Below are 12,171 nucleotides of genomic sequence, written 5' to 3' on the forward strand. Positions count from 1 at the left end.
CTTATACCCACAGAGGAGTGTATCTCATGCTCATTCAAAAAAGATTCTTTTTTCAGAAGACAGAGATCATTAGAGAAAGTCCCAAGTGGAAAAACTTCAGAGAATAACAGACTCTGGCGTGCCCAACCTCAAGTATACCACACATATCTACAACACAAGCCCTAAGCCTAAGGCTCGGGGAACATCATGGAAGGAAACATAGGGAGACTGAAAGAGCCAGAGGACCAGGATGTCACCTGTGGATAGGATCTGCTGTATGCGCCAGGAAAGCTATACCCATGAAATCTCCACAATATGGCTGCCTAAATAAGACCTGAAAAATGACAACACATGCTAACGTGGATGAGGGAGCCTCATAAGGCCCACACTGAGATGAAGAGCTACAGGCAGTTAGAGACTGCTGCAAAGGAGTATCAGTCTTCTTCAATAATGAGTCCCTGATAGCTTACTCAATCCCAAGTGAGACATATGAACATCACTAAAGGGACTTAGCAGGGTGTGTGTGTGTGTGTGTGTGTGTACGTGTGTGTGTGTGTGTGTGTGTAATAAAAATAAGAGCCCATGAGTTGGGGAGGGTGGCACAAGAGGAATAAGAGAGAGGAGACAGAGGGAAAATGATGTAAATATAGTACTTATATGTGAAATTCTCTAAATTAATTAAATTCTAAAAATTACAAATGAGCAAACATGGTAAAAGGTGTCATGAGCCTTCAAAGACAAAATACCACTTGAGAAATAGAGGAATTTATGAACTGATTAAGTTTCCTCAATTGTGGGAACAACCAGAAAAGCTTTAAGTGTTTCTATGTTATATTTTAGATACTATTTATTTGTGAAACCAAAGAACCATTATTTTAATTAAGAAAATTTTTTTTAATTTTCCAGAATTAAGCCAAAATTTACTGAAAAGTGGCATCACTTCTCTTTTATCTCTCTCTCCCACCCTCTCCCTCCCTGCTCATGTCTGCACACACATGCAACAGTTGTACCACTCAATGTTAAGTGCATATACACAGAATGTTAGAGTTATATGAAATGTTGAACTTATTTTAGCAAACACAAAAATCAAGACATGGAGAGAGAAAATATAAAGAATCAACAAATCCTTTAGTTATGTGGTTAAACACCAAATTCTGCTCTGCTGCTTCCCATTAGGTTCCCCTTTCTAGTTTTTACTCATAAATTGATGATAATGCACTGTACAAATACAATACCAGGCCACAGGAATGCAATTGTGCCGAGAGAAAGCTCCCAAAGCATCTTGCCCTTGGGGAGCACATGCACCAAAGAGGAAGACAGAAAATAAACAATGTAAGAGACTACGACATACACTACACATTCATGATTGCTATGTGTATTAGATGGGGTTTCAATTGCTGTGAAGAGAGAATATGACTATGGCAAGTCTCATACAGGAAAGTATTTAATTGAGTAGCTTACACTTTCAGAGGTTTAGTCCATTATCATCATGGTGGGACATGGAGGCATGCAGGAAGACATGGTGCTGGAGAAGGAGCTGAGAGTTCTACATCTTGATCCACAGACAACAGGAAGGGAACTGTGTCACTAGGAAGAGCTTGAGCATAGGAGACCAGAAAGCTCACCCCCACAGTGACACATTTCCTCCAACTGACCACACCCACTCCAACAAAGCCACACTTCCTAATAGTGTCACTCTCTATGGGGGATCATTTTCTTTCTAACCACTACACTATGGGAGAAGAAATGGTAAGTGGATTTGAAGCTATGAACAAGAATTTATGAATTACTTATTAGATTATTTGCTAGACAGTTTTTGACATGAGGAGGGAGCCTCAGCTGAGAATATGCATCCATAAAATTGGGCTGTGGGCAAGCCTAGAGTGAATTTCTTTAATCAGTGATTGATAAAGGAGGGCCCAGCCTATTGTAGATGGTACCATCCTTGGGCTAGTGGTCCCAGGCAATTCTGAGAGAGCAAACCAGTAAACATCACCCCTCTATGGCCACTGATTAGCCATAATTAGTAGGAACTCCAGGTTCCCACCCTATTTGCGTTTCTGTCCTGACTTTCTTCAGTGATAAATAGTGATGTGAAAGCGTAAGCCAAAAATGCCCTTTCCTCCCCATGTTGTTTTGGTTATGCTGTTTCATAATAGCAAGAATGCCCTTAACTAGTAGCAGTGTCTACAGCAAGCTGAACCAGCGTGACTTCCATAGAAAAATATGAAGCAAAATGAGTGAACAGCAGTATAGGTTTCTAGGGAAAATGCCATCTTCACAGGGGAGAAAATAATGAAAAAGAATGGAGACAGCAGCAGGACCTAGCATGTTCCAGAAAGGGAGCAAGCTTGTGATACATGGAGAGAAGCTGATGATACAGGAGAGGGGGAAGGCAGAATAGAGTGAGGAGGTGTAGAGCCCAATTGGAAAACAGGTTAATGTAGGTTCAAGTTGGATGTAGCAGTAGCCCTGATCCAATTGATCAATGTGACCTCACCTAGACAGAATGTTCACTTTGATGAGTGCTGTTCTTTATTGAACTAAGTCAGGTGAATATGAGTTGGCTGGGAATCTGATGATCTACAGTGCTTCTGGATAAGTAACCCAGCTGTATTGACAAAGGAATCTTTTTCTGGAGACTATTTGGTAAGCCAAACAGTATTCCTTTAGAGTTTTGGGAAAACAAAACACAAAAGTATAAACAGAAATACATGCAGATTCTTAAGGCCTAAGCTCAGAGCTGACATCATTTCTTTTGTTCATATATGGTTTGTCTAAGTAATCAGTGACATCTGACCTGCTGTGGTGGTTTGGAATATGGTCTCCATAGGGATGTGGGGGTGGACTTTGAGGTTTCCTGTGCTCAAGCTACTCCCAGTGTGACAGTCTACTTCCTGCTGCCTGCATATCAACATGTAGCAGCTCCTTCTCCAGCACCATGGATGACTGTATGTTCCTATGCTCCCCATCAAGATGATAATGGACCATCTTAGTTAAGGTTTTTATTGCTGTGAAGAGACACCATGACTATGTAACTCTTACAAATGAAGACATTTAATTGGGGTGGCAGTGTACAATTCCACAGTTCAGTCATTCCATTATAGCAGGGAGCTTTGTGGCAGGCAGACAAGGTGCTGGAGAAGTAACTGAGAGTTCTACATTGTGCAGGCAACAAGAAGTCAACTGAGTCACTGGGCAGTATCCTGAATATAGGAAATCTCAAGCCCCACCCCCACAGCTGACACACTTCCTCCAAAAAGGTCATACCTACTCCAACAAAGCTACACCTCCTAATAGCATCATTCCCTATAAGATTTTTGGGAGGCAATGACATTCAAACTACCACATGGACTGAATCTCTGAAACTATAACTTGCCACCTCAAATATTTCCCTTTATAAGAGCTGTTGTGGTCATGGTGTCTCTTTACAGCAATAGAAACCCTAAATAAGACACCAACCAAGTCTAGCCTGAAGACACATGGAAAAAAATTACTTTTAGCTACTAAATTTTGACATTTTATATAATCAAGAAATTATTGAATTTCCTGGGATTGAGCTAGGTAATTGATTAATGATTTCATCTGGTGTGTCTTCCAACTGTTTCACTCTAATGAATAAGTTGATAATAAATAAATAAGAAGTTAATAAAGAACCAACGAAAGCCAGTCATAACTGAAAGAAATTATCCAGGAGCTAGGAAGTGACAACAAGAAGAAGGGTGGCAATATAAGAAATGGACTTAATTTGCTAGAACTGAGTCTTTGTCAAGTTGATATTGAAGTTGAAAAAAGAAATGGGTCAAAGGCATCACTAAAACTTGGGAACTAAATAATTTCAAGAATGGAATTTCCATGGAGGAAAATTAAAAGAGCTGGTCATGTAAGAAAATTTAGATTAGAAAAACAGGAAATCAGAATCTTGAAGATTAATGATGTACTGGAAGAAGTTTGATATCAGGAGGTAAATATGTTGGAGATGAAATTCATTGACCACATCTAGTGACTATGGATGAACAAGAACTGAGAATAAGAGGCTGCAACAAGAACAGCCAAGTGAGGTGAGCGCAAGGCAAGCAAATAGAAGAACATTTCTTCAAAAGGATTAAAGTTCTCAATGGAGACAAACGCTGATGATGGGCGAAGACACTGAGTACTAAGAAGTCCCTTTAACCAGCGACATGACATCACCACTTTCCTTATGAAAAGAAAGAGACATCTTGCAGACTGACTTCACAGAACTTGTTGGCACTTCAGGCAACATATGGAAGGCCCTGAGTTCAAACTCCAGCGCCAAATGCAGTAAAGAAAAAGGAAGAAAAGGAATATGCTAAACAAATATGGATAACCCCCAAATGAAGCATGTTTTTGTCACACTTCAAATTATGTTATGTATATTTCACACTGCTTTCTGAGGGATTTAAAAGTTATTGACAATTATGGTCACAGTTCTCAACTCTACACCAGTCATCTCGGTTACCACAGTGACTCTGTGGGATATTCATTTCTAGTAAATGGAGAGATAGGATGCTCATCACCATTTGGAAACCATAGCAACTGGCTCAAGGGTAAGTCCTAGTTTCCTCAAGAGGCCTTACTAATCTCCTTAAATGATATCACATCTTTGAAAAGCCAGTTTTCTACAGGTGCTATGACAACAAACCAATGTCATGTGACAATCAATATAGGTCAGAAGGTAACTCTAAATGATTCTATGGTGCCCAAAAGGAGCATACATCCCATTACAAAGAAATTCTAGAAATCTAAGGCTGAAATAAAAAATGCCATCTTCTAATTTATATGTAATTCATTAGCTGGAAGAAAATAATTAAATAGTTTAAATAAAAAATACTTAATAAAATCAGTAAGTAGAATTTTTAACTGTGTGTGTGAGAGAGATTTGGGCCTGCATGCCTGTGAATATATGATCATGTGAGCACATATGTGCAGGTGTATACCCATGTGACTATACTCCAAAGACCAAGCTCTGGTGTTATTCCTCAGGATTCACCCTTCCTGCTTTGGGAGGATGGGATTGTTTTTTGGTTGTTGTTTTTTTCTTTTGAGACAGGGTTTCTTTGTGCAACCCTGACTGACCTAGAACTTGCTCTGTAGACCAGGTTAGCCTCGAAATCACAGAGCTTCACTTGCCTCTGGCTCCCGGGTGCTGGGATTAAAGGTGTGCACCACCACCACCCAGAACACTTCTTGTTTTTTGAGACAGAGTCTCTCATTGGCCTGGAGCTCACGAAGTAAGCTAGGCTGGCTGACAAGCAAGGCCCAGGGACAAACTTGTCTCCTTTCCTGCATGAAAACTACAGGCACTTGCTACCATGTCTGATTTTTCACATTGGTTCTGAGGATTTAAAGTAGGTCCTCCCGCTTACATGGCAAGCCCTTCACAGACTGAACTGTCTCCCCAGACCGAATGCTAAGTATTTCTACTTATCTCAGAGTGTTTTTGTTTTTTTTTAAAAAAGTCACTAAAATGACAAGACTGCTATGAACAGAAACTTTGGGAACTGCTATCAGCTAGACACTGGTTGGCAAGAACATGGGTGCTTTGTATGAAAAAGATATTTTGTGGTCAGCTTCAGAATACAGATTTGTTATGAGTAGCTAGTCTCACCTGGATAAGTGGTCTATCATCATTTGCTCTGTAACCATTTGCTTCTTCTTCTCTACTGCCACGGTTTCCTGAGAAGATAAAATAAAAACAACTTTATTATCCAAAAAGCAGAACAGTTAACACACATTATAAAATATGAATGTTTTTGCTGATTGTTCCCATAAGTATAGATTATTATTGGTGTTAAATTCCAATTAGTAAATCTTTTTTTAAAAAAATTGGTTTTTCAAGACAGGGTTTCTCTGGTTTCAATGTGTAACAGTCCTGGCTGTCCAGGGACTCATTTTGAAGACCAGGCTGGTCTCTAACTGACAGAGATCCACCTGCCTCTGACTCGAAAGTGCTAGGATTAAAGGCATATGCCACTACTACCCAGCTTATTTTTGAAGACTTATTTATGTATTTTATGCGTATGAATGTTCTATCTGTATGTACACTTGCATGCCAGAAGTGGGCATTAGATCCCAACATAGATGGTTTTAAGCCACCATGAGGTAGCTGAGAACTGAACTCAGGACCTCTGGAGCAGCAGTCAGTGCTCTTAACCTCTGAGCCATCTCTCCAGTCCCATTAAATTTTAAATTACCATTCCCTAAAATGAACACACTAAAATTTCAGTACACATCATGATCTAGTTCCAGTAAGTTGCCTTGCATTTCTCAGTCAGAACAAAGGAGGAGAAGGTGGTGACCCTTTTCTCTATGACCCCCCTAATGACACGTCCTGGAAACCCCATCTCAACTTGCTGTAAGGAGATTCTCAACATGAACACTCACATATATATATATATATATATATATATATATATATATATATATATATATATATATATATAGAGAGAGAGAGAGAGAGAGAGAGAGAGAGAGAGAGAATACTTCATCTAAACAAGTCACAGTAGAGAAGACAAACTGTGGAAACCATTCAGATTTCATTACAAACCTAAAGACAGTTGATTAGGTAGCTCAGCAGGCAACGGCACCTGCTGTCAAGCCTTGTTCAATCTGAGTTCAATCCCCAGGACCCACACGATGAAAGGAGAGAACTGATCCCTGTAAGTTGTCCCTGATGCCCAGATGTTCACAGGGGCATATGCAGGCCCACATACACACACATTCAAATATGCTAATTGCTTAATGGAAAGAAAACTTATATCATAGAAAGAATACAATCTTTCCCCTGTATATAATGAATTAATAAGAATAATCTTTATTCGATTACTGATTGCATCAAACTGCCTTCATAAATGCTTCCTTCTGGATGTGGCATGAGTGTTGTACTCATAAACGCTGGGCAGCAAGAGATACCTGCACAAGGTCAACACAACCAAAATTCTGGCACAGGAGAGGGAAGCGCTCTCCTGGCCCCACTCCTTCCTGAAAAGTTGCTGGGAGACATTAGCTGCTGGACAAAGCAGAACCATTCCTCTTATTCTTCTTTGAAGGTGCGGTCATAATAGGTTTATCATGCTCCCTCGATTGCCCCACCCACATACGTATATGGACAACACCAATCAAACTTAGTGGGTCCTCTCTCTCTCTCTCTCCTTCCTTCTCTCTCTCTCTCTCTCTCTCTCACACACACACACATATACACACACACTCATATAAGACATTAAAAGTTGGGAGAGGGATGTATAGTGGGAAATAAGGAGAGAAGTTGGGTGGATCATATAGAGGGAAATAGGATCACATTTCATTGTCTATGTGTATGAGATTCTCAATGAAAAAATTGGTTAAAAAATTATAAGAACTGTCTTCACATTATTTTTTCACTTACAACTTACCTGAAAATATGTTTTGTTACATTTTAGGAAATATCCAACTGGGAGATTTGTTCAATTCCAGTTAGCTTATCAAGTAACTGCAAACACCAAAGTGTTTCTTTTGAGAGACAGATAAAAGCGTCTCAATTTAAGGAGTCAAATCAAAGAGTGTTCTGATCTCAGAATGCAGTTTCTGCATCTCTACTGCTCACGCCAATAAATAAAAAGAAAAACGATGGCCCCGTTTTAAAGAGAGGCTTTGGAACCTTAGTCTTATTTGAAGTAGGCATAAAATAGCAAATAAGAATGTCAAAATCAGAGCACCAAAATAAGAAGTAAAAAATCCTAAGAAACCTAAGAAATGGGCACAATCACCTAAATAGCAGTCTATAATTAAATTTAGCTTTTATTTGGCAGAAATTTAAGATGTAACATTCACACATCCAAATATGCCCCAAATGGAGTTTATATTGAAAGACCTGGATAAATCCAGATCCCCCTAGCAGGAAAACAGAGCCAAAAATCTAGCAGAAAGAGAAGAATCAGAAATCTAGGATTAGCCAATTTCAGGGTTTTAGGAACTATCTGAAGATAAAGGTAGATTGTAATCTTGAGAGTAATCTTGAGAAACAGGGAGATTCTCCCTAGTAATTATCACCCCCTAGTAATTATCATTGGTATAGGAACTAGCTGATTATGACCTTGAGAATGATCTTGAGGGGCAGGGAGTTGCCCCCTTGTAATTATCACTGGAATTTTCGGAATTTTCTGTGACACCCTCTCTGCCCCCCTTTCGGATTACTGGGCTGCGTGGTTTCTTCCTATAAAAACTACTTCTCCCGGTCACTCAGGGTCGAACTCTTCCCCTGTGTGGGGTATGAGTCTCGGCCCCAGTGCACTGGTTCCCGTCTTGTCGTCTTGTCATTAAACTTCGCGTGATTGCAGCAAGGACGGTCTCTCGTGAGTTACTGGAGGGGTCGCGTCATCCCGAGGCTTGAGTGAGAGTTTCCCCAAATCGGGGGTCTTTCAATATCACTTAATAATAACTACATTCTGTGATGGTTTGATCTAATAGTAAACTTAGAGCAACAATTAAATACATGTTAAGTAAAGCAACGTGCCTTTTATGATAGTGAAGGGTCATACAAAGAGTAGACAATAACTAAAATGTACTGCAACTATCTACAGAGGAAAAAAATCTACCTTGGCCAAAACATAGCTGTAAAACTCAAAAGCAAGCAGAAGAGAGGGATTAATGGCTGTGCCGGTGTCCATGCAGAAAGCCTGGCTTGAGGGCTAAAGTTTAGGGTGGCTTAGACTAGAGGTCCTGTCAAAGATTGGAACCACTGATTTAGAGGTCAGCGTGCATGAGGCAGTTTAAAAGCGCAGGCGTCCTGTCCACACTGCAAAAGCGGCAAAGGAATTTGAGAAGGGGGTTGTCAAAGCTCACAGCTCTGCTCTTCCTTTAAATTGCTAGAAACTAGATCAAGATGCTTCAGCTGCATTTTTTTTTTTTTTTGACAATCAACAGGTATTCTTTTTAGATGCCTTGAGAAAGTTCACTTAAGCAAACAAGTCCGTGGGGGGGGGGGAGGCGGCAGGAGGTGGCGCAAAACAGGTAAAAAGGAGTGTCACTGGGAGGAAGTAAACCTCCTGGCCTACTTGATGATGCCATTGTTAAAGAAATGGAATCCATTCATAGCCATTCAGATGGTTTGGGGTTGTGGCAAGTACTGTATCTGCGGGACTGAGGTACTGGAGACACCTCTTTCAAGCACAGCTTCTGGAGAGAACAGAGTAGGCCTCCTCGGGACAGAATTTTGCCTAGTGAGTAGCTTTTGTTATTTTTAGATGATAACGTTGGTAATGCTCCCTATCCCTATAAATGTAAGTAGGCACAGAGAATTGCTTGTGTGGGTCTACATACAGCAAGAACTGTAACAGATTCACATCCACCAACAAGACCAGTCTCCCCATTCCACTGTGAAATGCACTGCATACAGATTGTGGATGACAGCAGCCAAGTGACTACAGCTTGATTATTTTTCCCCTTAAATCTCGGTTCTCAAACTGTGGGTCATGACCACATTGGTGGGGGGGAGGGGGGCAGGGATGGCCACATATCAGATATCCCGAATATCAGATATTTACATTATGATGTATAGCCAATAGAAAAACTACAGTTATAAAGTAGTAATAGAAATAAATTTATAGTTGGGGTCACCACAGCATGAGGAACTGTATTAAAGGATCACAGCATTAGGAAGATTGAGAACCTCTGCCTTAAATCATAACACTTGTGTAGCTGGGTAAAGCCTATTGCTTTGTTATTATTTAGACCATACAAACCACAACTTTCCACATTGCGAGTTGCCATGCTGGTATTTTGTCTGCCTTTATGGGATGTCTAAGATGCTAAATCTCTGGGCAGTTTCCTGAGGGCCACACCTGCCAATAACATTTTTCAGTACTACTAGACCCCAGAGAAATATGATAATTACCTGTTTATAGCAGACCTGGCCTAAGACATATTCATCAACCTAACTCATTTTGAAAAAATTATAATAATAATAGCCTGAAATGTGTGTGTATGTGTGTGTGCACGTATGCACGTTCACAGGAACATCTGTGTGCAGGTCAAATGATGAATTGGGCTATTGTTCTTCAGATTCCAACTACCTGTTTTTGATTGATTGATTGATTGATTGATTGATTGATTGATTGGAGACAATCTCTCTCACTGGCCTGGAGCCCACCAATTAGGCTAGAACAGTGGTTCTCGCCCTTCCTAATGCTGCGACCCTTTAATACAGCTCCTCACAATGTGGTGACCTCCAACCAGAAAATTATTTTCACTGCTTATTCAAAACTGTAATTTTGGTACTGTTATGAATCACAATGTAAATGTTGAAGACAGAGGTCTGCCAAGGGGGTTCACTGGGCTAGACAGCCGGGCGACTGTGCCCCAGGATCAATGCAGCCCTACTGCTAGCGCTAGGATTACAAATGCGCGGAACCGCACTCAGCTCTGGCTATGTGGGTTCTGAGTATTGAACTCAAGGCCTTGTGATCTCAAAGCAAGTACTTTCCTGACTAAACCATCTCTCTGGCCATAAAGTCTAGAATCTTCATTTTATCTAAAAAGAACCTACTTGACTCCTAGACTTTTCCATAGCTGGACTAAATTCTATAATATCAGTAGATCATAAATTTTATATATGTGTGTGTGTGAAAATACATACATTTTTGTATATGTATGTGTGCTATATATTTATTATACATATATAAAATGTTGTGTGTTATGTGTGTATACGCATATATATACATACACATTTTTGTGTGTGTGCATGTATATTTGCATATGGTGTATACATATATTATATACACAGAAAAGGTCTGAGGGAGAAATGTAGTTAAGACATAATCTTAAAATAAACCAAAATATTAGGCTTATTTTTGTGTCAAGAAAGTGCTCTCAAATTCAAAGCATATTAACATATGGCCAATTAATATTTTGAGCAGAATAAACTAAATTTTCACAAATTCAATGATTCAAAAAATTTTTCCTCAGAAAACATACCTAACACAAGTAAATTGTTTATAAAATACTAAGGGCTCAATTTAGATATTAATGAATATTTCTCCTAGTCCAAATTCACTGCTGTACCTCTTTATTCAATTACAGCCGTAAAATCTTGGGAGGATAAATACCTTAATGACTTATCAAATAAAGGAAACTGCTGGTGGCTTACAGCATCGGATTTCCTTGTGCTGCTCCTTATGTGGCGAGGGCTAGACGCATAACCTTGCTGCAGGAGGGCTTTCCTATCCAAAGTCAGAAGGTCATCTGCGCGGGCTTCTTCCCCCTGATCACACTACACAAGGAAGGCAAAAAACAAACCATCAGGCAAATATTCACGAAAAGGCTGTTGGAGAGTTCAAAGTACCAGCCAGTCTTGGGGTGCAGATCTTCCATGTGTTCAGCTGGATGACCTTTCTGAGCCTCATTTTAGTCATAAACTAGGATAACTGTCAATACTATATCAAAAGATGATAAATGCTTATATATACCTGATATACAGTAGACATTAAGTAAAAGACAGAAATGACCATAACCAATAAAGCAGCTAGTCAAGAACCTGCCAGGTTTTAATAGTTTCTCCTCTGGGATTTCTCCTCATTGTCCATCTTCCTTAGAAGGTCACACATTTAAAAGTATAGGAACCAAGTTTTCTGTACAAAAGATACTGACAGCAGGGCTTTGGGTTTGTCTTGAAAATTAACTTAGTGGCTACACATAAAATACTTTAAATAGCCCTGGCTTATTAAAATAAACGTTCAGCATTAAACTTTCTAAATTGACAGCAGAAAGGATATTTCTAAGACACGGGCATTGTTCGCTTTAAGTTTCATGCGTGCTTTACAAGTTTCTCACGTTACCTTCTCATTCATCTTGTTTCCTGCCGGGTCTGGCCCGCTGGTAGCTTTCGCCTTGTCTGTGGTTCTCCGAATGTGCTGTTTGTAACCCTCCTTCATTTCAGCCGCATATTGCTCATATTTCTGCCTGTACTTGCCTGTGGGTGCTGGCAAATCCTCTGGGATGATGTCCTGTTCCTAGAGGTAACACATAAGGTATGCTGTGCACCAGAAAGCTATGTGTCATAGTATTTTTATTGGGTCTTTGGGAATCTCATTTCAAGAACTGACCACACTCACTTCCCAGTCCTCCCAGGTCCTCCCCACAAGCCTTGTGACACACCCTCCTCCAACCCCGGAAAAAAAAAAAAGTACAATTTGTGCT

At 40.0% G+C, this 12,171-nt stretch overlaps 1 protein-coding gene across 4 annotated transcripts in view; it reads right to left on the reverse strand.

Moving 5' to 3' along the window:
- Caps2 (calcyphosine 2) overlaps positions 1–12,171 on the reverse strand; it is a 46,345-nt gene that overhangs the window by 24,767 nt on the left and 9,407 nt on the right. For all 4 annotated transcript variants that reach the window (XM_085683486.2, XM_048418752.3, XM_085683487.2 and 1 more), the window contains 3 exons: positions 11,811–11,984; positions 11,123–11,245; positions 5,609–5,676 (listed from right to left, as the gene is read on the reverse strand). In XM_085683486.2, coding sequence (XP_085539612.2) covers positions 5,609–5,676; positions 11,123–11,245; positions 11,811–11,984 — 365 coding nt within the window. The remainder of the gene's footprint in view (positions 1–5,608; positions 5,677–11,122; positions 11,246–11,810; positions 11,985–12,171) is intronic.

Source organism: Myodes glareolus, chromosome 26, assembly GCF_982192425.1.
Source record: "Myodes glareolus chromosome 26, mMyoGla1.1, whole genome shotgun sequence".
Lineage (NCBI taxonomy): Eukaryota > Metazoa > Chordata > Mammalia > Rodentia > Cricetidae > Myodes > Myodes glareolus.